We start from the raw sequence: 25,516 nt of genomic DNA, 5'->3' as shown, positions 1-25,516 counted from the left end.
GAAAAATCTAGATATAGCCATGGCTAATCTACAGAAAAAACTTTTTTAAATTAAATAACCTTATAAATATCTGAAAATATGCTTCAAGAATAAAATAAATATTAAAATTGGTTTATTTCCTTTCATGGAAATCGCTATAAAATAATTTCTGCCTTTGAGTTTTACATCTATGACCTCCATCTTAATTAAAATGAAATGAATTTTATTCAAATATTTAAAGAATTTTATTGAAGTATTTGAAGTTGATAAGATAATACTAATTAAAAGAGAATATATTTCACAGAAATATTTTGAAAAGTTTATGTAAAATTGCTGAAGTAATATGTAACACATAAAATAGTCACATAATTCAGATAATATATAAACATATTAAAGGAATTTTCTTATATTAGATGACTTTATTGTGGAAAAACTGGGCAGAATATGAATGGTAAAAAAAAGTGTAAAACTATTTAGCTAATAATGTCATGGATATAAATATGATCTGAGTTCATTTCCAGATAAACTTATATTACTTTGCTTTTTCCCATATTAGTCTTTCTTACCAGTTAAGAGGTGCTCTCGGTGGTAAGATATTCTTAAGTAGTGACTGCTCTCAGATCTCAGATAGGGATTCAAAACTATTTCAATACTGATAAATGGTACAGAGTTTTGTAGAACCATCTTTGAGGAAAATACAATTTTAAATGATTATTTTTATTTTTAAATACATAGGCAAGTGGAAAGTGAGAGTGAGACCAAAGACTAGCCTGGAAAACAAAGAATCCATGGTATCACAGTAAGTATCAACTATTTTAGGATGAGAGGAAGAAACAGACAAACAGAAAATTCAATGTATTAGATAGATAGAAATAATATAAATGTATATTAAGTGAAGATGGTAATATAGCTGCATATAATAAAAATCAAATTGAGGCTATATCATAGACATGGTAAATCTGTCACCTAAAATATGTCTTAGAGTGCTATCTTTTCTCTTTTTTTCTAATAATGCTTAATTCTTTAGCATTTGTGTATTCAAAATGTTGGTTACAAATAAATTATTGATACATGATAGAACTCTACTTCAAAATAAGTGTACCCTCATGCCATTTGTTGAATTAATCATCATTTTTAACTTGATTGATCATACAGGTGACTTTTCCCCCTTTATTTATTCTACCAGAGTAATTATCTCTGATGGACAGGAAAAATGGAAAAGAAAACGTACATGCCTTGCCTAATTACCTGGGATTCAAAACCTGTGCATTATGTCTTTCATCTGTCAAGAAAAGATAAAAGTTTTCATATATAACATAATACCACAAATAATTTATTTGCAAGGAATGCATGTTTATGAGTTTTTGTATTACATATTTCTTATTTTTAAAGTTACCTCATATTAATTCTGTTAGTAAGCATTAACTCTGTTAATGAGTAGGCATGAGGTAAGGAAAGTGTATAATACATGCAATACCATGATTAAAGGCCACTGTTATATTTTAAGCCGCAATGGTGTGTGGTTGTGTTATAGTCTCATGGTCCATAACCAATCAAAAGACAACAATAAAAATTAAAAAAAAAAGATTTGGAAAAAAATTTCAACTATACGCTGCTTATAAAAGACAATTTCAGGGCTTCCCTGGAGGCGCAGTGGTTGAGAGTCCGCCTGCCGATGCAGGGGACACGGGTTCGTGCCCCGGTCCGGGAAGATCCCACATGCCGCGGAGCGGCTGGGCCCGTGAGCCATGGCCGCTGAGCCTGCGCGTCCGGAGCCTGTGCTCCACAACGGGAGAGGCCACAACAGTGAGAGGCCCGCATACCACACACACAAAAAAAAGACAATTTCAGTTATATAAAGGTTCAAAGTAAAAGACAGATATACCATGGAACTTTAAACTAAAGAAAGCTTGGTAGACTTTAACACAAAAAGCATTAGTAGATATAAAGAAGAACATATCATAGTGCAAAAGGTAAATCTAAGAAGAAGCTACAATAATATAAATGTGTGAGTCAGGGTTCTCCAGAGAAACAGAAGCAATAGGAGTTATATAGATAGATGGGGGGTGGGAGGGATGAGGAAATTTATTAAAGGAGTTGGCTCACATGGTTCTGGAGGCAAAGAAGTCCCAAGATCTGCCATCTGCAAGCTGGAGAGCCGGGAAACGACTGGTAGCGTCATTCAGTGTGAGTCTGAAGGCCTGAGAAATGCAGGGCCAATGATGTAAGTCCCAATCTGAGTCCAAAACCCTGAGGACCAGGAGTGCCAGTGGGTGTCCCAGGATAGGAGAAAGCAAATTGACCTTCCTCTACATTTTTGTTCTGCTCAAGCCCTCAAAAGATTGAATGATGCCCACTCCAATTGGTAAGGGTAGTCTCTCCTTCACTCAGTCTAATGATTCAAATACTAATCTCTTCCCAAGACACACAGACACACCCAGAAATCATGTTTTATCAGACATTTGGACATCCCTAAGTTGACACATGAAATTAACCATGACAAGTCTCCCCCTTGTCAACTTCGCACCCATATGCATCTCCTTAAGCCATACTTAATCTCCAAATAAAGGTCATAACTCTGCCTAAAGTGATATAACTGTCCTGCATACAACCAAAGGTGCCCTAATTCCTTTCCAGAAGAGGAGATAAAGCCCCTGCGTGATGTTTACTCTCCTCCTGATATTTTATAACTTAAATACTACGATGTAAAATTTAAAATATTTATACAAAGTCGATACATGATAAAGGAATGAGAGGAAAGAAAGCAAAGATATTTGCTCAATATGTTTATATACAGACAAATGTATTCATAACAAAATAAGGAGAATATAATTGTGAAAATACAGTGTGCATTTCTGTAACTAGTCACATGGTTGTAGCTGGTATTTATAACTACCTTCTTCTATTCTCCACTCTGCATTCCCTTTGACTTCATCAAGCACCTGAGCTGCTTTGCTGACCCAAACCTTCATTTCTGAAAGGTCTGCACCATTAGTAATCCTTTCTGGATGGAGTTGTAGTTCTTCATTGACCTTAATTACAGAGCATGGTAATATGAGGAGACATTCCACAGGATTGCCTGTATTTCATACGTACTCTTCCTTACCTCTGTTGTTGAGTAGTCCAGTTCCCTTTGGTAGTCAAGATCACTAACCACAGCCAATACCTTACCTCCCTTGTTTTCCTATTGATTCAGAGGTATGAGGAACCGAAGTAACCATGCAGCAGTCTTAATTCCAATTAAAGATATCACTGTTGTGTTCCCTGGCGAAAGCATTCTTCCCTCTGGGACTAAGACCTGTAGGCCAACAGAACTTAAAGTTGGGAAACAGGAAGCAAAAATTTTGCTAGTGGGTCACTTGGGGTAATAGTGAGTGGTGCCACTCCTCTTTCCACCCTTCAATTCCTGGACCCATGAATCCTGGTTACTGGAGAAACAGCATCATATATTGGACAGTCTTCTGGAGAACATTGCCCCAGCCCTGAAAAACACTGCCACCTAGCCAGCACTGTAATAGAGTGCTCAAAAGGCCATGCCACCATTCTATCAAGCCAGCAGCTTCAGGATGGTGGGGAACGAGTGAATTCCATGAGCCCAGGGCCACTGCTGCAATTCTTTTGCTGTGAATTTAGTTCCTTGATCAGAAGCAATGCTGCATAGAATACTGTGACAGTGGGTAAGTCATTCTGTCAATCAATGGATGGCAGTTTTGGCAGAAGCATTACATATAGGGAAGGTAAACCTGAACCCAGAGTGTCTATTCCAATAAGGAAAAAATACTGTCCCTTCCTTGATGGTAATCAGCCCACCACCAGGTAGGTGGCTGACCATCCTGAGAACGGTGCTGTATCCTGGGCTCCGTGTTGGCCTCTGCTGCTGGAAGATTAGGCACTCAGCAGTGGTGCTGCCAGGTTGCTAAGCCCATCCTGCCACCACGATCACTTTATTCACTAGCCCATTTGACCATAAAGGCATGGCTAGGAAATAGGCTGACTAGTATCCACAAAATGGGTCATCGTTTCCACCTGATTATTAAAATTGTCCTCTGTTGAGATCACCCTTAGTGAACATTCACATGGGACACAAACGTCTTCATGTTTCTTGCCCATTCAGAGAGGTCTAGCCACATACTTCCTCCCCAAATAATTTTGTCATCAGTTTTCCATTTATGTTCCTTCCAAGTCCCTGATCACCCAGCCAAACCACTGGCTACAGCCCAGAATTGGTATATAATCACACGTCTGGCTATTTCTCCTCCCAAGCAAATTGCACAACCAGGTACACTGCCTGAAGTTCTGCCCTTTTAATAGGATTTCCTTTCACCACTATCCTTCAAGGATGTCCAAGAGAGGGGCTGTAGTGCTACTGCTCTCCACTTCCAAGTGATGCCTGCACACCAGGCAGAATCATCTGTCAACTGATTATAGGGAACTCCTTATGAGCCCATAAATGCAAGCTGAGAGAAGGCACTGTGGTGGTAGTTGGGACTATAGGCATTTATTCCACTTCTTCTTGTAACTTACCTGTGCCTCAGGGCCTGCTTGGGCCTGATCACAGTTACCATTTCCATTTGATGATGGAATGTTTCTGTGCAGCCCGATTTTATGACTTGGTGGTCAGAAAACATAGTTTATGATCAACAGCTGAGGCCGCAGTATAATTTGGTGGCTTATGGTCAAGTGTTCAGTCTCTACTAAGGCTCTACCAGTAGCTGACCAAAAGTTGTTTTTGAAAAGGAAAATAGTTCTCTTTAGATTATGTCAGGGCCTTTCTCTATAGTCCTAATGGCCTGCACCACGATACACATATGGGGCCTGCCAAAGGCTCCAAACAGCACCCCTATCTGCCACTTCCCACTTCAAGTACCATTGGATCTGCTGGCTTATGTGGCCCAAGTGGAAGAGCAGCTTGCACTGCAGCCTGGACCCGTTGCAGAGCCTTCTCCTGCTCTGGGCCCCATACAAAACTAGCAGCTTTATGGGTCACTTGGCAAATGGGTTGAAGAAACACACTCAAAGGCGGAATATGCTGTCTCCAAAATTCAAAGAAGCCCATTAGGCATTGCACCTCTTTCTTGGCTATAGGACTGTCCAGAATCAAAAATTTACCTTTCACCTTAGAAAAGAGTATCTCAACAAGCCCCACACCACTGATCTCCTAGAAATTTCACTAGAAATCGAGATAGATGGCCCCAAAATTTTAGTCAGATTTATTTCCCACCTTCTGACAGCAAATGTCTTAATGATAAGTCTAGAGTAGTTGCTACTTCTCACTCACTAGGTCCAATCAGCATCATGTTATCAATGTAATGGACCAGTATGGTATCTTGTGAAAGGGAAAGGTGATGAAGATCTATATTATGACATAGGGCTAGAGAGTTGATAGACCCCGGTAGGTAGGACAGTGAAGGTGTATTGCTGACTTTGCCTGCTGACAAAAATTGCTGCATACCAGGGACCAGAGGACGTGCTAATCTGCTCAAGCGATGAAACCACAACTGGTATGGCAGATGCAATTGGAGTCAGCCCCTGGTTAAGCTTAATGTAATCCATGCTTATTCTCCAAAATCCATCTGTCTTCTCTGCAGGCTAAATAGGAGAGTTGAATGAGTATGTGGTGGGAACCACCACCTGTACCTCTTTCAAGTCCTTGATGGTGACAGTAACCTCTGAATCTCTTTCTCTAAATTAAATCAGAGGAGGTTGGACATTTACAATTTGCTCATCATGGCTATTTTTGGTCTATGTTTTGGCCAACCAACCGAACTGTTAGAGCACTTTTAACTCCTAAGCTGCAGCATTAAATGCAGAATCTCTTCTTAGTGAGCCTATGTCAATACATTTGGCTTGATGCAAGTTTATGTTCCTTCCACTGTTATCCCACACCCTTAATATCCCTTCCCACAGAGCTTCTCTCGATGTCTGCTTATATAAATCAGAGAACTCAATTAGTTCTTTTGGAGTGTAGTTCACCTCACCTTCAGGAATCTGCTTAGACTGAGTCTAGTTATAGGTCTAGAAGCAAAGATGGATGGTGGGGGTCAGTCCTGAGGAGAATCAGCAGTGTCTTGAGTCCAAGACCATTTCCTCAAGGTTAATTCCCTCAAATTGAGGTGGAAAGGCTGAAACCACTGTGGGTGGAGACAGCACTGTGGGTGAGAAGGTCAATTCCACTGGAGTTGGGGAGAATACTTTTGCTGAGGCTGGGAGGCCTCTTCCACAATGAGGACTCATCAGGATTTAGGGGCTCAGTGTCCCTGGCTTCAACAGCATATTCCAACACATCTCCATCCCACCTTATAGGGTCTCATTCTTTCCCAATGAATGCCCTCACTTTGACAACAGACACCCTGTGAGGCCAGGAGGTCAACTTGCATTATAAATCAGCCAGGAGGAAGTTCTCCATTTAATTTTCAGCAATTTCAGCCCTGGGGCTATAGGAGATAAGTCCTTTCTTCAGGGCACACCTGGAAGCCTTTAGGTCATTTACGCAACACCTGACCTGGGAATTCAGGTCTCTGAACTTATCTTTTCCTTTCCCTATGTTGTCCAGCAACATTAGGAGAAATCAACCAATGTCATTATATTCCTTCATTTTCCAAAAATGTTCAAAAATATCATATAGAGTCACGTGGCTCCTTTCTTCCTATAAGTGGTTGATTAGAAGTATCCAAAGCAGATATTTTGCATATCTCTGTAAACAGCAACTTTTTTCTTTTAGTCTTTATTGAATTTCTTACAATATTGCTTCTGTTTTGGATTTTTGGCCACGAGGCATGTGGGATCTTAGCTCCCTGACCAGGGACTGAATGCACACCCCTTCATTGGAAGACAAAGTCTTAACCACTGGACCACCAGGGAAGTTCCTGAGTCAACAGCATCTTAAAACTTAATCAGATTACAAAGCCAGTTCCAGGAATCCCAAAACCAATTCAGAAAACTCATCCTTTAAGTCCCCAAATCTGTATCAGTCAGGGTTCTCCAGAGAAACAGAACAGGAGATTATTTATATATATAGGGGCGGGGGGGAGAGAGAGAGAGAGAGACATGAGATTATAGAAATTGGCTCATGTGGTTATGGAGGCCAAGAAATCCCATGATCTGCCATCTACAAACTGGAGAACCAGGAAAGCTGATGATGAATTCCGCCCAAGTCTGAAAGTCTAGAATGGGAATGGGGGTAGTGACAGTATAAGTCCCAGTCTGAAAAGCAGGAGTGCCAATGTCTGAAAGCAGGAGAAAATAGAAGTCTCAAATCAAGCACAGAGCAAATTCACTCTTCCTCTGTCCTTTTATTCTGTTCAGGAGCTCAGTGGATTAGATGCTGCCCACCAGCATCTTTGAGGGTGGTCTTTACTCAGTCTTCTGACTCAGATGCTAACCTCTTCCAGAGACGCCCTCACAGAAACGTTCAGAAATGATGTTTTAATCAGCTATCTGGGCATCCCTTAGCCCAGTTAAGGTGACACATAAAATTAAAAGTCACAAAAATTATAATATTTTATAAATCTTAGTATAACTTCAGTACACAAAAGGAAATTATTATCAGAAAAAAATTAGAAAAATCAACAAATATGTGAGGGATTTGAAAAATATGATGAAAACACATGACCTACCTCATATAGAGAACAGTATACCCAACCTCTGCATTTTAAATATACATTTTTATGTATACATTTTAAATATGTATAAAAGTTTTAATGATATATACCACATGCTTAGGTATAAAATAACTCTTAACCAATTTCTCATGACTGAAATATTTCAGATTATGTTCTCTAACGAAAGTTAATTTAAGACAAATATATTATAAATATATAAAAATCCCCAAATGTTTGATGTAATACTTTTCTAATTAATCCATGGATCAAAGAGGAAAATTCAATGAAAATTAAAATATTCTTTGGTACATACTATAAAAATACTAAAGTAAAATCCATGACATAGGTAGGTCTTGCTTAGCGGGAATCTAAGCCATCTGAAAACTGCTGACACAAATAATCAATAATGAATCTATAATAAGGAATAGAGGGGGAAAGGGGTGGGGTGGGAGGAATTGGGAGACTGGGACTGACACACATACATTGATACTATGTATAAAATAGACAACTGATGGGAACATACTGTATAGTACAGGGAATTCTACCTAATGCACTGTGGTAATCTAAATGGGAGGGAAGTCCAAAAGGGAGGGGATATCTGTATGTGTATGGCTGATTCATTTTGTTGTGCGGTGGAGGCTAACACAACATTGTAAAGCAACCATACTCCAGTAAAAATTAATAATTAAAAAAAAAGGAATCTGAATACACTAAAGTGGGTACACAGCTTTCAAAGAGGAGAAGCAGTAACAAGAGAAACACTGGATTCAACTCCTAGCTGAGTAAATGCCACTGGGACAAGTCACAGGCTAGCTGAAGTTTAGAAGCTCTGCAAGGAAGGAGGAAGGTTAAGACTTCCGGGGGTGGGGAGGAGATTCAGGTCAACCTAAAGAGCAGAAAGGAAAAGGGATGCTCTCTACCATGGGGTCATGAGGCACAACTGGCAGGCCCTCAGGGCTTTATGGGGTGAGGGTCTTTGGCTGCTTTTACCTGATTCAGAGCCTTTTCTGGATTCAAGTTAGAGTAGATAGGTTGGAAGTTGGAACTGAAAATACAGAGAAAACACCAGACATAATTCAGGTGATTCAGGGGCAGATGATTTATTATTTCATAATTTAACCCTCAGCAGTGACAACAGAGGCGAGCGAGAAATATGTTTTTTCCTTCTTGGTTTAGGCCAGTTTCTGGTGATTTATTTGGTACCATCCTCTCTTCAGGCCAAGATTGTTAGAGACTGTTACTGTGAGGGAAAACAAGACAAAGCACACCACAAAATACCAGTTATTTATTATTTTTTTTGGAGCCCACATATTTCTAACACAAGAATTTATTTAAAAGGCATGGAAAACTGAAGAGAAAGGATGAAGAAAATAAAAATTGATTCCAGAAAAAAAAATCATCTGTTACCTTCAACTGCAAATATTCTTAGTCTTCTACTAGAGTGGCTTCCTAAAATATCCTAAGTGTTTATCTATTTTTGGTAACTAGGTCAATAAAGCAAAGTGCCTTTAAATTTCCATTCTAAGTATATAAACGGATTTTAGTTTAGAATAAAAATGAAAAATTGTGATGTTTCTAAGTACAATCACATTTTATAAAAGATAAAACACCAACATATACACCATATATACATCTATATATATTGAAATATTTTAAAATGATCATCCTAGGTGCTAAGATTAATGATGATAATTTTTTTATTCTTTTGAATATTTTTAAATGAACGTTTATTACTTGTACTGCTATAATAAGAAACAGAATGATTCACCTACTCACAAGCACGTGCAATTTTATTGAATAAATCAAGAGAGGAGAGTCAAGGCAAGATTTGGGTATCCCAAGCTCTCCGGACTAAAAAGAATCTTATTGTCATTAAAATCGAAAATAATCCATCAGAATTATGAATGATGAAAACAGTTAAGCATAAAATAGAGTCAAATGTTTGTTGTAAACCTCAGCACAAAACTGAGAATGATAAAGTGTTTTTGGAACCAAGAAAATAATGTTTAAAAAACAGGAATTTATTAACATTAGGCTAGGTCTAAACTCCCAACTTACATAACAAAAAAAATCAGTGGAGCGAGAGAGATGGGAAAAGGTAAACGTACACTAAGCATCCCTCATACTAAAGGAAGTCTCAAAAATGCCTCTAATCCCTTACTTTTATATTACATATTTTTCTTTCTATTACATACTCATTTAAGAAACAGCTTATTACTAAGTGACACAGTGGAAAATAAAGAAAATTCAATACAGTAGTGAAAAAGTAAAATTTAAGATAAACTAGAAAGCACATCACTCAAATGTACAAATGACTAAAAATAACTTATGAAGGTTACAACCTGACACAAATGGATTGGTGGTCATCATTACAATCAGGTAATTTGGCAGTAGATATCAAAAAGCAAGAGTGTAAATATTATATTTATGCTTTGATCAAGCTCTCTTCTAGGGATTTACCCTGAGGCTATAATTTATATAGCCTTTAGTTTATTATTTAGACTATTATAATTTATATAATAATATAAGGATGTTTATTAGAGGGTGTTCATAATACAGAAAAACTGGAAGTAGTTTACATATTCATAATAATGGATTTTTTAAATGTTATTTTTTTTTTTTTTTTTTTTTTGCGCGGTACGCGGGCCTCTCACTGTTGTGGCCTCTCCCGTTGCGGAGCACAGGCTCTGGACGCGCAGGCTCAGCGGCCATGGCTCACGAGCCCAGCCGCTCCGTGGCATGTGGGATCTTCCCAGACCAGGGCACGAACCCGTGTCCCCTGCATCGGCAGGTGGACTCTCAACCACTGCGCCACCAGGGAAGCCCTATGTTTATTCTTTAGAAAAAATTTTTAAGAATATATACATCTATATTGTTAATGGAACTTTTCTTTGGGTATTGTGATTATGAGAAATTTATCTTTAATTCATATACCTACCAAGGTATTTTAGATATTTTAATAAATACTTGATAATCATTAAAAATCAGAAAGACGCTTTCTGAAAATAAAAAGATCTAAATTTTAACTAATTGTTAGTTCTAAAGTTTACCTGGTTATCCCTACTTTCCTTTCATATGAATTTCAGAATCTTTTTCTCAATTTTTCCTACCCTTTTATATAAAAAATAGTGAATTTATGTTAAATATACAGAAGCTTACCTATATACAGATTATTGATATTTGAAAAGAAAAGAATAAGATTTAAAGTTAAAAGTATAAAAACAGAAGTAAAGACAAGCAGATTCAAATTAAATGGAAAAGGAAAAAAATATTTTAGGTAATTAGACTCAAAATTTATGGAAAATCTCCTTTGCAAAATTCTAGGAAATAAAAGTTTAGTTATAATATAAAGTAAATATAAAATGTAAGCATGATAGTTTTAAAAATGAAAATTGTAAACAACTGAAACCTGATAACTTTAGAAGATGCTAAACTGCTGAACTGTAATAAAAGTATTAAAGTGATAAAATATATGCTCCTGCCTGCAGTGTGTGAGAGTCCTTGTTGCTTGATATTCTAACCAACACTTGAGGTTGCCTGTTCTTTTAATTTTAGCCACTCTTATAGGTGTGTAGGGGACACTCGTTTTTATTTTAATTTGTCTCTTTCTGATGATTAGTGATGTTGAGCAATTTTTCATGTTTTGAGCTCCTTTGATATCATCTTTTGTGAAGCGTCTTTTCAAATATTTTGCCTATTAGGCTTTCCCGTGTTTTGTTACTGGTTTACAGGGATTCTGTATATATTCTGAGTATGAGTTCTTCATTGGAAATATGTATTACAGACATCTTCTCCCACATTGTGGCTTCCCTTTTCCCCTTCATAAGGGTGTCTTTTGTGAAGCAAAACTTCCTCAAGGTTTAAAAATTTTATTCTACTGTGCTTAAGAACACTTAAATGAGATCTACTCTCTTAACAAAAATTTAAGCATACATTTTTAACAATAGGGACAACGTTGTACAGCAGATCTCTAGATTTTGCACAATTGAGACTTCATTCTCATTGATTAGCAACATCCCACTTTACTGTCATCCCAGCCTGAAGCAACAACCATTCTACTCTCAGTTCTACGAGCTTCACTATTTGAGATAGCTTAAGTGGAATCATGCAGTTATTTGTCCTTCTGTGACTGGCTTATTTCACTCAGCATAATGTCCTCAAGGTTCATCTATGTTGTCATAAATGCAGGATTTCCTTCTTTTTAATGGCTGAACAACATTCCATTATATGTATATACCACATTTTCTTTATCCATTCATCCAATGATGGACATTTAGCTTGTATTCACAACTTGGCTATTGTAAGTGGTGCTGCAATGAACACGAAAATGCTAATACTGCTTTGAGATCCTGATTTCAATTCTTCCGGAAAAATATCCAGAAGTAGGATTGCTGGGTCATACAGTAGTTCTATTTTTAATTTTTTGAGGAATCTCCAACAGTTTTGCACAGTGGCCACAATATCTTGCATTCCCATCAACATTGTACAATGATTCCAATTTCTCCACATCCTTGCCAACACTTGTTGACTTTTGTGGGGTTTTTTTTTTTATAATAGCCATTCTAACAGGTGATACCTCATATGGTTTTGATTTGAATTTCCCTGATGATTAGTGATCTGAGCTATCTTTTCCTATATCTGTTGGCCCTAAGTATGGTATTTTGGGAGAAGCATCTATTCAAGTCTTTAGCCCATTTTAAAATCAGGTTTTATTTTCTTTTTTGTATCAATGGTAGGAGTACCTTATGTGTTTTGGTTATTAACCCTTTTTCTGATACATGGTTTAAAAATATTTTATCCCATTCCATAGGTTGCTCTTTCACTCTATTAAATGTTTCCCTTGCTGTGCGGAAGCCTTTTTAGTTTGATGGAGCCCCACTTGTCTATTTTTTGCTTTTGTTGCCTGTACTTTTGATATCAACCCAAAAATTCATTGTGAAGACCAATGATATGAAGTTTTCCCCCTATGTTTTCTTCTAGGAGTTTTACACTTTGGGGTCACTTTTAATCCACTTTGAGTTGATTTTTGTGTATGATGTAAGGGTTCAATTTCATTCTTTTGCATGTGGCTATCCAGTTTTCCCACCAACATGTCCCACTGCATATTCTTAGTACCCTTTCAAAGGTCATTTGACCATCTATGTGGGGATTGAATCCTGGGCTCTCTATTCTCTTCCATTGGTCTTTATCTGTCTTTATAACAGTACCATACTGTTTTGATTACAGTAGATTTGCAATATATTTTAAAATCAGGATGTATGATGCGTCCAGCTTTGTTCTTTCTCAAAATGTTTTGGCTATTGAGGGTCCTTTGTGGTTCCACATAAATTTTAGAATTTTTTTAATATCTCTGTGAAAAATGCCACTGGAATTTTGAGAGGGGTTTCATTGAATTTGTAGATACCTTTGAGTGGTATGGATATTTTAACAATATTAATTGTTTCAGCCCATGAACACAGGATGTCTTTCCATTTCTTTCACTGCTTTCTTGTAGTTATCAGTACACAAGTCTTTCACATTCTTAGTTAAGTTTATTTGTAAGTATTTTATTTTTTGATCCAATTATCTATGGGATTGTTTTCTGAACTTCATTTTAAGATAGCTTATTTTTAGTATATAGAAATGTAACTGATTATTGTACAATGACCTTGGAGCCAGCAGCTTTATTAATCTTGTTTATTAGTTCTAATAATTTTTTGTGGAATCTTTAGGGTTTTTTATGTGTAAGAACATGACATCTGAAAACAAAAACAACTTCACTTCTTCCTTTCTGATGTAGATGTCTTTTGTCACCTAATTGCTCTGGCTAATACTTCCAGTACTAGGTTGAATACATATGGTGCCAGTGGGCATTCTTACCTTGTCCCTGATGTTAGAGGAAATGCTTCAACGTTTTCAGTTTGACTATGATATTAGCTGTTAGCTTCTCATATATGGCCTTTATCATGCTGTAAATTCCTTCTATTCTTAATTTGTGGAAAGAATATATCATAAGAACATTTTGAATTTTGTCAAACGTTTTTTCTGTATCTATTGAGACGATCTTGTCATTTTCATTCGTCATTTTGTTAATGTGGTGGGTTATCACATTGACTGATTTTCATATGTCGAACCATCCTTGCACTCCCATGATGTCACTTTCTCATGGTGCATGATCCTTTTCATGTGCTGTTGAATTTGCTTTGCTAGTAGTTTGTTGAGAATTTTTGCATCTATATTCATCACAGATATTAGCTTGTAGTTTCCTTTTTCTGTAGTGCCCTTATCAATTTTGGTATCAGAGTAATGCTGGCCTCATAAAATGAGTGTTACCTCCTTTTCTACTTTTTGGAAGAATTTTAGAAATATTGGCTTTAATCCATCTTTAAATGTTTGGCAGAATTCACCAGTAAAGCCAATCTGTCCTGGGCTTTTCTTTGTTGGGAGGGTTTTAGTTACTGGTTCAATCTCCTTAACTAGTTTTTAATCTGCTCACTTTCTATTTCTTCATGATTTAATCTTGGCAGGTTGTATGTTTCCAGGAATGTATTCATTTCTTTTTGGTTCTTCAGTTTCTTAGCATACAAATATTCACAGTAATCTTTCATGAACTATAAACTATAAAAAGATTATTTGTATAGTATCATTTGTAATGTCTCCCCTCTTATTTCTGGTTTTATTTATATTAGTCTTCTCTCTTTTTGTGTTAGATGGTCTAGCTAAAGGTTTCTTTCTTTATTCAAAAAACATGCTTACTTTTGTTGATGTTTAAAATTGCTTTTTTCTTCTTCATTTTGTTCGTATCTCCTCTGACCTTTACTATTTCCTTCCTTTCACTTACTTTGGGCTTAGTTTGTTCTTTTCTTCATTCCTTGATGTGTAAAGTTCGGTTGTTATTTGGGATCTTAAGACAGTAAAATGAATGAAAACTCCAAGGCTCTATCTTATTAGCAATAATTTTTTTCTGAGATAATATTATAACTATAAGCACATCTGACATTTTTATAATATCAGTCCTCTTATTATGTGGCAGTAAAATGTCATCAACATATAAGTGCTGCTTACCAAACCTCAAAAAAAAAAAAAAGAATCCTAAAACTTATGTGGTCATAAATGTTAGTGTGGGTGCACAAAAATCACTCCTTTGGTGTAGGTCAGGGAGGAGAGGTTGAGACATAATGAAATCAAGTTTTATTGTTTAGCATTATAAAATCACCGACAATGGGAACCACAAAGAATATTATTAACAAATGTTTTGGTTTCAAGCTAACAATTTTTAAGTGCTCCTTCAATAATGATCAAAAGGTATGATGCCAAATGGTTAATCAATCACTCGTTCTACACTCACCTTACACTGAGTGACAACTTGCTGTTACTGCTGCTTTCTTCCGACACAGACCTATAACATCGATAAAGTTTATTTTAAATAAGTGGGGGAATTTAAAAATGTTGAACAATTAAGTGACTATTTGAACAAAAAATGTTCTTCAAAGAAACAGAGTGATTCACTACATAAAATGTCTCCTTCCAGCAAAATAAAATAAAACTGGTACCATCTCAATATTAGAACAAATGCCATCAGCCACCTTGCTTTGTTGACAAAATCCTCACATCCTCATTTCACATTTACTCAATTTTACAGATAGGCCCCCTGATTCTATGATATCACTAACTCCTCAGGCCAAATTAAACCAAAACCATAAAGTAGCAGTCAAAAATTTCAGTTAATTTTTCCATATATTTCTACAGATTTCTTTCATCCTCTCGTAACATACTCAGATCTTCTCTTCATATCACTTCTTGGAAGGTAAAACTAGAGGTAAATACCTCTCTGGAAGAATACAGTAAATTATGACTAAGGGGCTCAATAATGATGTTTAAATAGTTGTGTAACTGATTACAGATAATATGGTGATTTCATTTATTAATTTGGTGTACCCAAAAGTTTATGATACATTGGAAAGCTATTATCTCACATTTTGTAGAGTTATAGAGAATAATTTTAAGAACATAAAGATTAAATCCCTTGCTCAAGATATCATAGTTAGCAAGATATGTAAGACTTAGGAGTTGAAACCAGGTTTTCTGAGGCTAAATATAATTTTCTCCCCACTCCATGATGCTTCCTCCTGTCTCCTAACCTGATTAGTATGAATTACACATGTAATTTCTAGCTGAGAAGTGACTGGACAAATCAGCAATAATTAGGAAAATAAATATTATGCAGGCAGGTTCATAGGTATTATATCTAGTTGAGTGGGCTGTTCTGATAAAGTTATTTACCACTGGTCTGAGGATCTATATCTTAAAATTTTATTTATTTATTTACTTTTTAAATGCAGTGTTATTTATTCTCATGAAGCTCATGGACAATTTGACTATTTAGACAGAATCAGTGGATTAAGAGGACGAATAAACCTCCACAATACCCTTGGCACCCATATCTCCTCCTCAAGGGATACTGGTGGTAAAATGAATGGTTTTAGTAATGAGTAAAACCAGAGAAAACATGAAAACACCAAGCTAGTTTGAAATGTATCCCTGGGCCATACTCATATTGTTTTACCTACAGTTTTAGCTTATTCCTGATGAAACCTGACTACTTTTTGCTTGACTTATTTAATTTAATAAGAATTAAAATATACATACCTCTCACTTTCAGGTTCTCCTCTGTAGCATAGCTCCCTTATTTTACTCTGGTTTATTATAATAGCAATAATAATGATGAACACAGGTAGAGAAGTGTAGAAAATCAGTTGAAATCTGTGTTTTGGAAGACTGAGAGATCTCTGCAGCAATAACTTTTTACCTAGAATGGAAAGCATCCATTTCAAATTATGTCAGAGATTTTATTAACCAAATCAAAAGGTGGAGGGGTATCATTACCAACAATATTCCCCAAAACTAAAAATTTCATTCACATAGACTGTGAATATAATAAAATCTGAAAACCTAAACTAATATATAAAATGGGCTGTTACTAGCGCTTTACTGATGTTTTTGAGTTTTCAAACTTCCACCCAATGGTGATTTCCTTGATTGAAGGTAGTAATGTTCTTTCATGGACCACATACTTAATACTTGCAAATATTTCTTCAATTCTGTTCTGATACAGGGTTTCCGAGGCTCAAACATGTATATCACAAAGAGTATTGGATTGTACCTGTATGTGAGAATTAAATCTGGGGTATCTGGCATTTAATTTCTCTTACATTACTACAATTTTTTTCCTAAAAATTAAAAATCAGTAGTCTCTAAACTTAAGTTCGTTAATCAAATATGCAGCAATAGGAAATTGTTAAAATGGCTCTAGAATTATTTTATAGAATGCATGGCTAAGCTTGGCTTTGACCCACTTCTGACTGACTAGTGCTAATATCTACATTTTCCTCATCTGTTCTTGTAGATTCTCAGCTGACATCTGCATTCACCTTTCCGGATTCATAACGTATCGAGTTCTGCTTTCTCCACAATTTGTTGGTATGCTTCCTTTTATTTGATATGAACTGTGACTCTATCACTTCGCCGCACTGGAGGAGCTGACGGTCAGAAGAGCAACTCCCCAGCTACAGTGTGGATGACCGCTGAGGCTCAAAATACTTCTCCTACTACTGTCCCAGCACTTCTCCCTTTTCCCCCATGTGTTTGTTTTAAGCAAGTTCAAGGTAGGAGCAACATTTTCTTTTTCAGTCAGCTTTGTGCATGCGCTTGGGGCTCCCAGTATCTTCGAGACAAAGATTACGTGATATTTGTAATTAGAAAACAAGTGAATCAGATGAAGAGATCAGCCTCTCTGGCCATATACTGCAGATTGATTCTCAGCTATGTGTATAGTCTTCCGGGTAATCAGTGATACCACATGGGTTATTTGAAAATGAATGTAATATATGCCCAGGTGGCCTTGGAAGTCTAAGTAGGAAAAACTGGTCTCACTTCTTTCGCTTATACTGTCTAGTTTTAACAAGCACTACTTATTTATACCAGCCAACAAAGAATATTTTCTACTAACTCTCCTCTCAGTTTGGTGACCTTCATTAAGTTAATTACTCGGAATCTCCATTTCCCATTGGTTAAACTACTCCCCAGTAGTCTGCCTCAAGGCTTCTACCTCCTTCTAAAGATGCCTCAGGGAATCATCCAGTCATTTAACTATTGTTCATGGTTTTTCACCTCCTTCCTTTTATGACCCCAAAGTGTCTTAGCCTTTATGACTCAAGCGTTTAACTGTCATATCAAACTCCCCAAAACATAGATCTTACCCATACCAAACTTCATGGGTAAATATCAGGTATAGAAATAAAAGATTTTTCCCTGGAGGAGCCAGCATGCATCAGCGGCAGCTCCCAAAGCTTCCCTATCCTCCACCCTGTGCCACATTCAGATTGATTACAGAAAACACAGATGGAGAGCTTTGTGTAAAGTAGACACAAGATTGCTCATAAATAGTCATTTCACTTTTGCACTGTTAGTTACACAGTTTACATGATTACCAAGTTTCTCCAGCCAGCTATTCCACCATAAGTCCAGGTTTACTTAGAATAATCTATATATACGGATAAGTATATCCTGCCAAAAACATTTTATAGAGAGGGACTCCTGTTATCTTTCTCTAGCAAACACTGTTCATATATGTAACAGTTAATTTTATGCATCCGTTTGACAGGGCCACGATGACCTCAGATATTTGGTCAAATATTATTCTGGGTGTTTCTATGGGGTGTTTTCAAATGAGATTAACATTCAAATCAGTAGACTGAGTAAAGCAGTAGCTTTCTTTAACGTGGGTGGGCCTCATCCTGGAGGCCTTAATAAAACAAAAACACTGACCCTCCAGTGGATATGGGAAGATCCTTCCTGCCTGAGGTACCCAAACTGAGACATCAGCTTTCCTGACCTTCAGGCCTGCTGCCCTTCACACAAAAATTGCACCATTGGCTCTCCTGGAGCTGCAGTTTACTGACTCACTCTGCACATCTTGGGATTTGTCAGCCTCCGTAATCACATGAGCCAATCAGTCCCTTCTAAAACATCTCTCTCTCTCTCTCTCTCTCTCCATACTATTGATCCTGTTTCTCTGGAGAATTTTGATTTTGGTACCAAGAAGCAGGGTGTTGTTATAATAAATACCTAAATATGTGGAAATGGCTTTGGGACTCGTAATGGGTAGTGGCTAGAGGAATTTTGAGGCACATTTTAGAAAACTCCTAGATTAATCTGAAGAGACTGTTGGTAGAAACATGGACGGTGAAAGCAACTCTGGTGAGGGCTCAGGGAGAAAAGAGGAGAGCAGAAGAGAAAGCCTACATCTTCTTAGAGAGTAAAAAGATAATCATGAACAGAATGGTGGTAGAAATATGTACATGAAAGTTGTTTCTGGTGAGATTTTAGACAGAAAAGGAAAATGATTAAGAAAAGGCAACTCCTGCTGTAAAGTGGCAAAAAACTTGGCAAAATTGTAACCTCGTGTTTTATGGAAGATAGAACTTGTGAGCCATGAAACTGGATAATAGCTGAGAAGATTTCTAAGTGAAATGTTGAAGATGTAGTCTGGGTACTCCTGACTGCTTATAGTAATATGTGAGAGAAGGAGATAAATTGAAGAAGTAAGCGTTACACAGGGAGGTACCAGAACTTAAAGATTTGGAGAATTCTCAGTCCATCCATATTGCAAAAAATGGGAAAACATGTTTTAGAGAGAACATACCAAAAGTGTGGATGGAAAAATCATCTGATAAAGAGACTGTGCATGTGAACCACCTCAGGAATAAGGATGAGATTACACCAGCAGAAACACTGCTGGGCCAAGCTCCCCCGCCCAGTGGTTGAGAGGGGCAGGGCCACTCCAAAGAGCAGTATGGATGGGGCCTCTATCCACAGCTGAAGGAGTAGGGTAGCCTGTACTGCAGGCTCTGGGGTTATGCTGCTACCCCAATGGGCCTGGAGGGCAGAAAATCAAACCTAAGAGGATTATCTTCCAACCTTAAAATCGAATTGAATTTGCCTTGCTAGGTTTTATTTGTATTTACTGGGATCTGTCACCCCTTTCTTCTTTCCAATTTCTCCCTTTAGGAACAAGAATGTCTATCCTATGCCTGTCTCACCTTTGTTTTTTGGAAGCACATAACTTGTCTGATTTCACACGTTCATAAATGGCGAAGAATTTTCCCTCAAGAGGAATCATACCTCAAGTCTCACCCATTCCTGATGTAGATGATATTTAGAAGAGACGTTGTATTTGGAATTTATACTGAAACGGGTTAAGACTTTTGGAGCTACTGAGATGGGGTGGACATATTCTGCATAAAAGGAGGACATGAATTTGGGGAGCCATACGATGGAATGTTATGGACTGAATAGTGTTCCCCCAAATTCATATGCTGATTTGAATCCCTAAACCCCAGTGTGATGGTATTTGGAGATGAGGCCTTTGGGAGGTAATTAGGGTTGAGATCATAAGGGTGGGGTCCTAATCTGATGGAACTGATGTTCTTATAAGAGGAGGAGGAGACACCAGAGAGCTTTCTCTCTCCACACACACAGAGGACTCAGCAAGAAGGCAGCCATATGCAAGCCAGGAAGAGAGCTCTCACCAGAAACCGAATTTGCCAGCACCTCGATCATGGGTTCCCAGCCTCCACAGCTGTGAGAGAATAAATTTCTATTGTTTAAGACACCCAGTCTGTAGCATTTTGTTATGGCAACCAAGCAGACTAATAGTGTATTTTCATGAAAGAATGGATGAGGTCATTTATTCCCTAGGCCATCCATTGAAGGGAGAACTAGCTGTGGAACACCAAACAAGTGATTACCAGTGGACAGTGGGAAGGGGGGAGGGGAAAGGGATTAAAAGGTATAAACTTCTATGTAGAAAATAAGCTACAAGGTCATATTTGTGCAGCACAGGGAATAGAGCCAATATCCTAATAACATTAAATGGACTATAATCTATAAAAACTTTGACTCACTATGCTGTAAACGTGAAACTAATACATTGTAAATTGACTGTACTTCAAAAAAAACACTTTCCTTCCTAGCGATATTCATTACCTAATAGTCTAGAGAACTTCAGACTAGAAGACAAGATGGTTTAGTATTAGAAAATCTTCAAAGGCAATATAAGACAATATAATCAGTTCAATAGATGCCTTACACATATCTAATAAAGCCCAAAATACATTCCTGATTTTAAATAAAATTGGGAGAGATAAATATTTTCTCAACAAGATAAATATTGAATCAAAAGGAGTAGCCTTTTCATGAGACAATATTAGAAGTATTCCTAAGAAGTAATGATAGCCTCTTTCATGATGATTTCCTGTTATTCTGAATGGATTACCCAATACAATTATGAAATGAGAGAGAGATAAGGTGAAATTAACTGAAGAAGAGGAAAGAAAGGAAAATTATTATTAAAAAGGTGTGGCAAAATTATTAACTTCAGTTCATATCATTTAAAAAATATCAACCCCCTAAAAAAATCAACTAAAAGCCTTTTGAAAATGATGATAGTCCATTGATAAAATGTACACACAAAAAATCAGGTTTCCTATAAAAAGTATCAATTTAAAATACAACAGATCGGGCTTCCCTGGTGGCGCAGTGGTTGAGAGTCCGTCTGCCAATGCAGGGGACACGGGTTCGTGCCCCGGTCCGGGAAGATCCCATATGCCACGGAGTGGCTGGGCCCGTGATCCATGTGCTCCGCAACGGGAGAGGCCCGCGTACCGCAAAAAAAAAAAAAAAAAAAAAAAAAAAAGATAATAAAATACAACAGATCTTCCGATAACAACGTTCAACAAAATGATGATATTCTTAAAAATTAAACTGGCAATTTTTGATCCATAGATCCTGATATACCCATAGAGAGATCAAAACCACAGTGAGTTATCACCTTACACTCATTAGGTTGGTTACTATAAAAAGAAAAGTTGGTGAGGATATGGAGAAATTAGAAAACTCATTGATGAGAATGTAAAATGATTCAGCCTCTATGAAAAAGAGTTTGGTGGTTCCTCAGAAAGTTAAATATAGGATTACTATATTATCCAGCAATTCCACATTTAGGTATATACTCAAAGTATTGAAAGCATGGACTCAAACAGATATTTGTACACCCACATTCACAGCATCATTATCCACAATAGTCAAAATGCAGAAGTAAGCCAGGTATCCATCAACAGATCAATGGATAAACCAAATGTGATATATACATGCAACCGAATATTATATGGTCTTAAAATCGAACGAAATTTTGACATGCTACAACATGGGTGAACTTTGAAGACATTATGCTAAATGAAACAAACCACAAATAAAAGGACAAATAATGTATAATTCCACTTCTATAAGGTATGTGAAAGTGGTCAAATTCATAGAAACAGAAAGTAGAATGGTGGCCTCCAGGGGTTGAGGAAGAGAGGAATGGGGGATTATCGTTTAATGAATATAGAGTTCCAGTTCTGCAAGATGAAAGAGTTCTGGAGATGGATGGTGGGTTTACAACAGTGTACACCAATATATTTAATGTCACTGATCCATATATTTAATAATGGTTAAAATGGTAAATTTTATGTTATGCATGTTTAACAATTAAACATATACATATAAAAATGTATGTGTGTTAGAAAAGGTCAAAAATATCACTAGAAGTGATTGTCAAGGGTAATGAAAGAAAAATATGCAGAATAATTATAAATTTCCTACAACCATAAGATAATTGGGAAGCCTCATGAAATTAAAGAAATGCGAGTGGAAATTTTTTTACTGTTGGCTTGTCATAGATTTAAAAGGTTGATAATAACACCTGAAAAATCAATAATAATATATAATATTAGCAGTGGTTAACTTCTGGGGTTAAGATTATATAAAAATTATTAAAAGAAAAATTATAATATAAGATTAAATAAACTTGATGTATAAATTTTATATACCAAGTAGACAAGTTAACAAAAATATATGAGGATTTAGATTCTAGAATATGCAAACAAGTAAGTCATACACACAACCACATATATATTTAATTATATTTAATTATGTACATATGTTATATCTTTGTATGTAATGCTGTAAAAACAGATTACACATTCTTTGAAAATATCCATGAAATATTAACAAAAGACAATAAGATACTGGTTACAAATAAGGCCAGGATAAATTCCATAATTTGAGGTTTTTCCAGGCCATATACTGTTAACATAAGTCAGTGATATTCAAAATAAATAAAATGAGGATATAAAGCAAACTTGGATTCCTTGGGATCACCTTGCCTCTCAAACTCTTTATGCCCCCAAATGCATTCAGCATCACAAGGGCGTCTCCCACATGGAGTCCAGGCCCATCAGCAGCCCAGGGTTTCCTTGACTGGGTACAGGGCCCCAAGGAGATAATTTGGGCACAGAACAGGCAGTCAGCTGGCATACCAGCCCAGGGCTTTCGGGGTAGACCTACAGGCCCTAGAATAGAGGGGATGAATACAGCCTACGGCAGCTGACTAAAAGAAACTAGTTGTATTGGAAGGTTTCCTCTGAGCCCAGGCTCAGGTGCAACCACAGTACTGCCATTTGGACCTAAAGTGGCCTAGGGTAACTAACCATGACTGTTGGCCTGGCACTGTTCCAAGTGTTGTCAGGAAAGCCTTATATACCGGGGCATCCATTAACAGGATGGGAAATTTTCTGATTTTTAGAAACTGGCTTGGAAGTTTGGAAGCACAAAACAAAATTCATACAGAAGCTTAAAAAAAATACCCAGGAACTAAAAGCAACATTGTTTTGGTGTCAAGTGAATATAGCATAGATTATCTGCAGTTGCTGTTGCTGTTTTTAACTCTGACTACTGATGTTCACTCTGAGTGATGTGACTTAAGTGTGCAACCTAAGGGTATTGAAATCATTCATGTGAACAGTACATCTTTGACTTAGTCTGTGGATTAACTGTTGTGCTTTGTGTCAAGATAGCACTAATTTTTCATATTGTCAATATTGTGATCTTTTCTAAGAGCTCAGATAATAAAAATCAGAATGACGACAATACTAACACCAGCATGACCCAGACATCACTGAACAAGAAGGCTAAATGACTGTTCCTAGTGACAGATGGAGGAACGTATACAACTAGACTAGATATGTAAGTAACCAAAACATAGCATATTGTACAACATGCCAAAAATAATTTGGACCTAGAAATAAACCATGCATATATGGTCAATTAACATATAACAAAGGAGCCAAAAATATACAATCTAGAAAGGATAGTCTCTTCAATAAATTGTGTTGGGAAAACTGAACAGCTACATGTAAAAGAGTGAAACTGGACCACTATCTTACACAACACATAAAAATTAACTCAAAATGGATTAAAGAGTTGAATGTAAGACCTGAAACCATAAAACTCCTAGAAGAAAATATAGGCAGTAAACTCCTTGACTTTAATCTTGGTGATGATTTTTTGAATCTGACACCAAAAGCAAAGGCAACTAAAGCAAAAATCAACAAGTAGCAAAACATCAAATGTAAAAGCTATTTCACAGCAAAGGAAACTAGCAACAAAATGAAAAGACAACCTAGTGAATGGGAAAATATATTTGCAAATCATACATCTGATAAGCGGTTAATATCCAAAATATACAAAGATGTCATACAACTTAAGAGCAAAACAAAAAAAAATCCAATTAAAAAGTGGGCAGAAGATTTGAATAGACATTTTTCCAAAGAAGACATCCAAATAGCCAACAGGTATATGATAAGATGCTCAACGTCACAAATCATTGGGAAAATTCAAATCAAAACCACAATGAGATATTACCTCACACCTGTCAGAATGGCTATTCTCAAAAAGATAAGAAATAACAAGTGTTGGTGAGGATGTAGAGAAAAGGAAACCCTCATGCAGTGTTGGTTGGAATGTAAATTGGGTTAGCCACTATGGAATACAGCATGCATGTTCCTCAAAAAATTTAAGAATATAACTACCATATGATCCAGCAATTCGACTTCTGGGTATATACCCAAAGGAAATGAAAACACTAACTTAAAAAGATACGTATACCTCCATGGTCATTGCAGCAGTATTTACAGCAGCCAAGATATGGAAACAATCATCCATCATTCTGACCAAAAATGTGATATATGTATATATATATAAAATGAAATATTATTCAGCCATAAAAAGAATAAAATCTTGGCATTTGCAAGAACATGGATGAGCCTCAAGGCTCATATATTTCATTATGCTAAATGAAATAAGTCAGACAGAGAAAAACAAATACCATATGATCTTACCTACATGTAGAATCTAAAAAACAAAACAAAACAAAAAACAAGCTCATAGATACAGAGAACAGATTGGTGGTTGCCACACATTGGGGTGGGGGATGAGCAAATTGGCTGAAGGGGGTCAAAAGGTACAAACTTCCACTTACAAAATAAATACATCATGAGGATTTAATGTACATCATGGTGACTGTAGTAAATAATACAGTATTTTACAGTTTGTTTCTTATAGTTGATTTCTAATCTCATAGCACTGTGGTCAAAAAAGATGCTTGATATGATTTAAATTTTCTTAAATTTACTGAGGCTTACTTTGTGGCCCAAGATGTGATCTATCCTGGGAATACTCCATGTGCACATGAAAACAGTGTGTATTCTGCTGTTTTCAGATAGAATGATATATAGATATCAATTAAGTCCATAGGATCTAATGTATCATTTAAGGCCTGTATTTCCTTATTGATTTTCTGCCTGGATGATCTGTTCATTGGTGTAAGTGGGGTGTTAATGTCCCCCACTATTATTGTGTTACTATCAATTTCTCCTCTTATATCTGTTAACATTTGTCTTATATATTGAGATGTTCCTGTGTTGGGTGCATATATATTTACAATTGTTATGTCTTCTTAGATTTATCCCTTGATCATTGTGTACTGTCCTTCTTTGTCTCTTATAACAGTCTTTATT

The 25,516-nt window shown here is 36.6% G+C and overlaps 2 protein-coding genes across 6 annotated transcripts in view; one reads left to right on the top strand and one right to left on the bottom strand.

Moving 5' to 3' along the window:
- Positions 1-1,485, top strand: part of ADAM2 (ADAM metallopeptidase domain 2) — an 83,723-nt gene extending 82,238 nt beyond the window's left edge. Inside the window, exons 23-24 of the mRNA XM_019921510.3 lie at positions 715-778; positions 1,166-1,485. Coding sequence (XP_019777069.2) covers positions 715-748 — 34 coding nt within the window. The 3' untranslated portion in view covers positions 749-778; positions 1,166-1,485. The remainder of the gene's footprint in view (positions 1-714; positions 779-1,165) is intronic.
- The window catches only part of LOC101339706 (disintegrin and metalloproteinase domain-containing protein 5-like), a 230,572-nt gene that overhangs the window by 68,902 nt on the left and 136,154 nt on the right, over positions 1-25,516 (bottom strand). The window contains exons 19-25 of one of the 5 annotated variants that reach the window (XM_073798647.1): positions 16,209-16,368; positions 14,908-14,958; positions 8,571-8,625; positions 3,151-3,277; positions 2,876-3,011; positions 2,086-2,180; positions 1,228-1,261 (exon numbers count right to left, since the gene is read on the bottom strand). In XM_073798647.1, the coding sequence (XP_073654748.1) occupies positions 3,164-3,277; positions 8,571-8,625; positions 14,908-14,958; positions 16,209-16,368 (380 nt within the window). In that variant the 3' untranslated portion in view covers positions 1,228-1,261; positions 2,086-2,180; positions 2,876-3,011; positions 3,151-3,163. Of the gene's footprint in view, positions 1-1,227; positions 1,262-2,085; positions 2,181-2,875; positions 3,012-3,150; positions 3,278-8,570; positions 8,626-8,664; positions 8,821-14,907; positions 14,959-16,208; positions 16,369-25,516 lie in introns of those variants that run through there. The other 4 variants (XM_073798649.1, XM_033848743.2, XM_033848744.2 and 1 more) reach the window with 4 other exon arrangements.

Source organism: Tursiops truncatus, chromosome 21, assembly GCF_011762595.2.
Source record: "Tursiops truncatus isolate mTurTru1 chromosome 21, mTurTru1.mat.Y, whole genome shotgun sequence".
Lineage (NCBI taxonomy): Eukaryota > Metazoa > Chordata > Mammalia > Artiodactyla > Delphinidae > Tursiops > Tursiops truncatus.
Note: the sequence above shows the minus strand (reverse complement) of the source record. Positions and strands in the feature narration are given on the sequence as shown.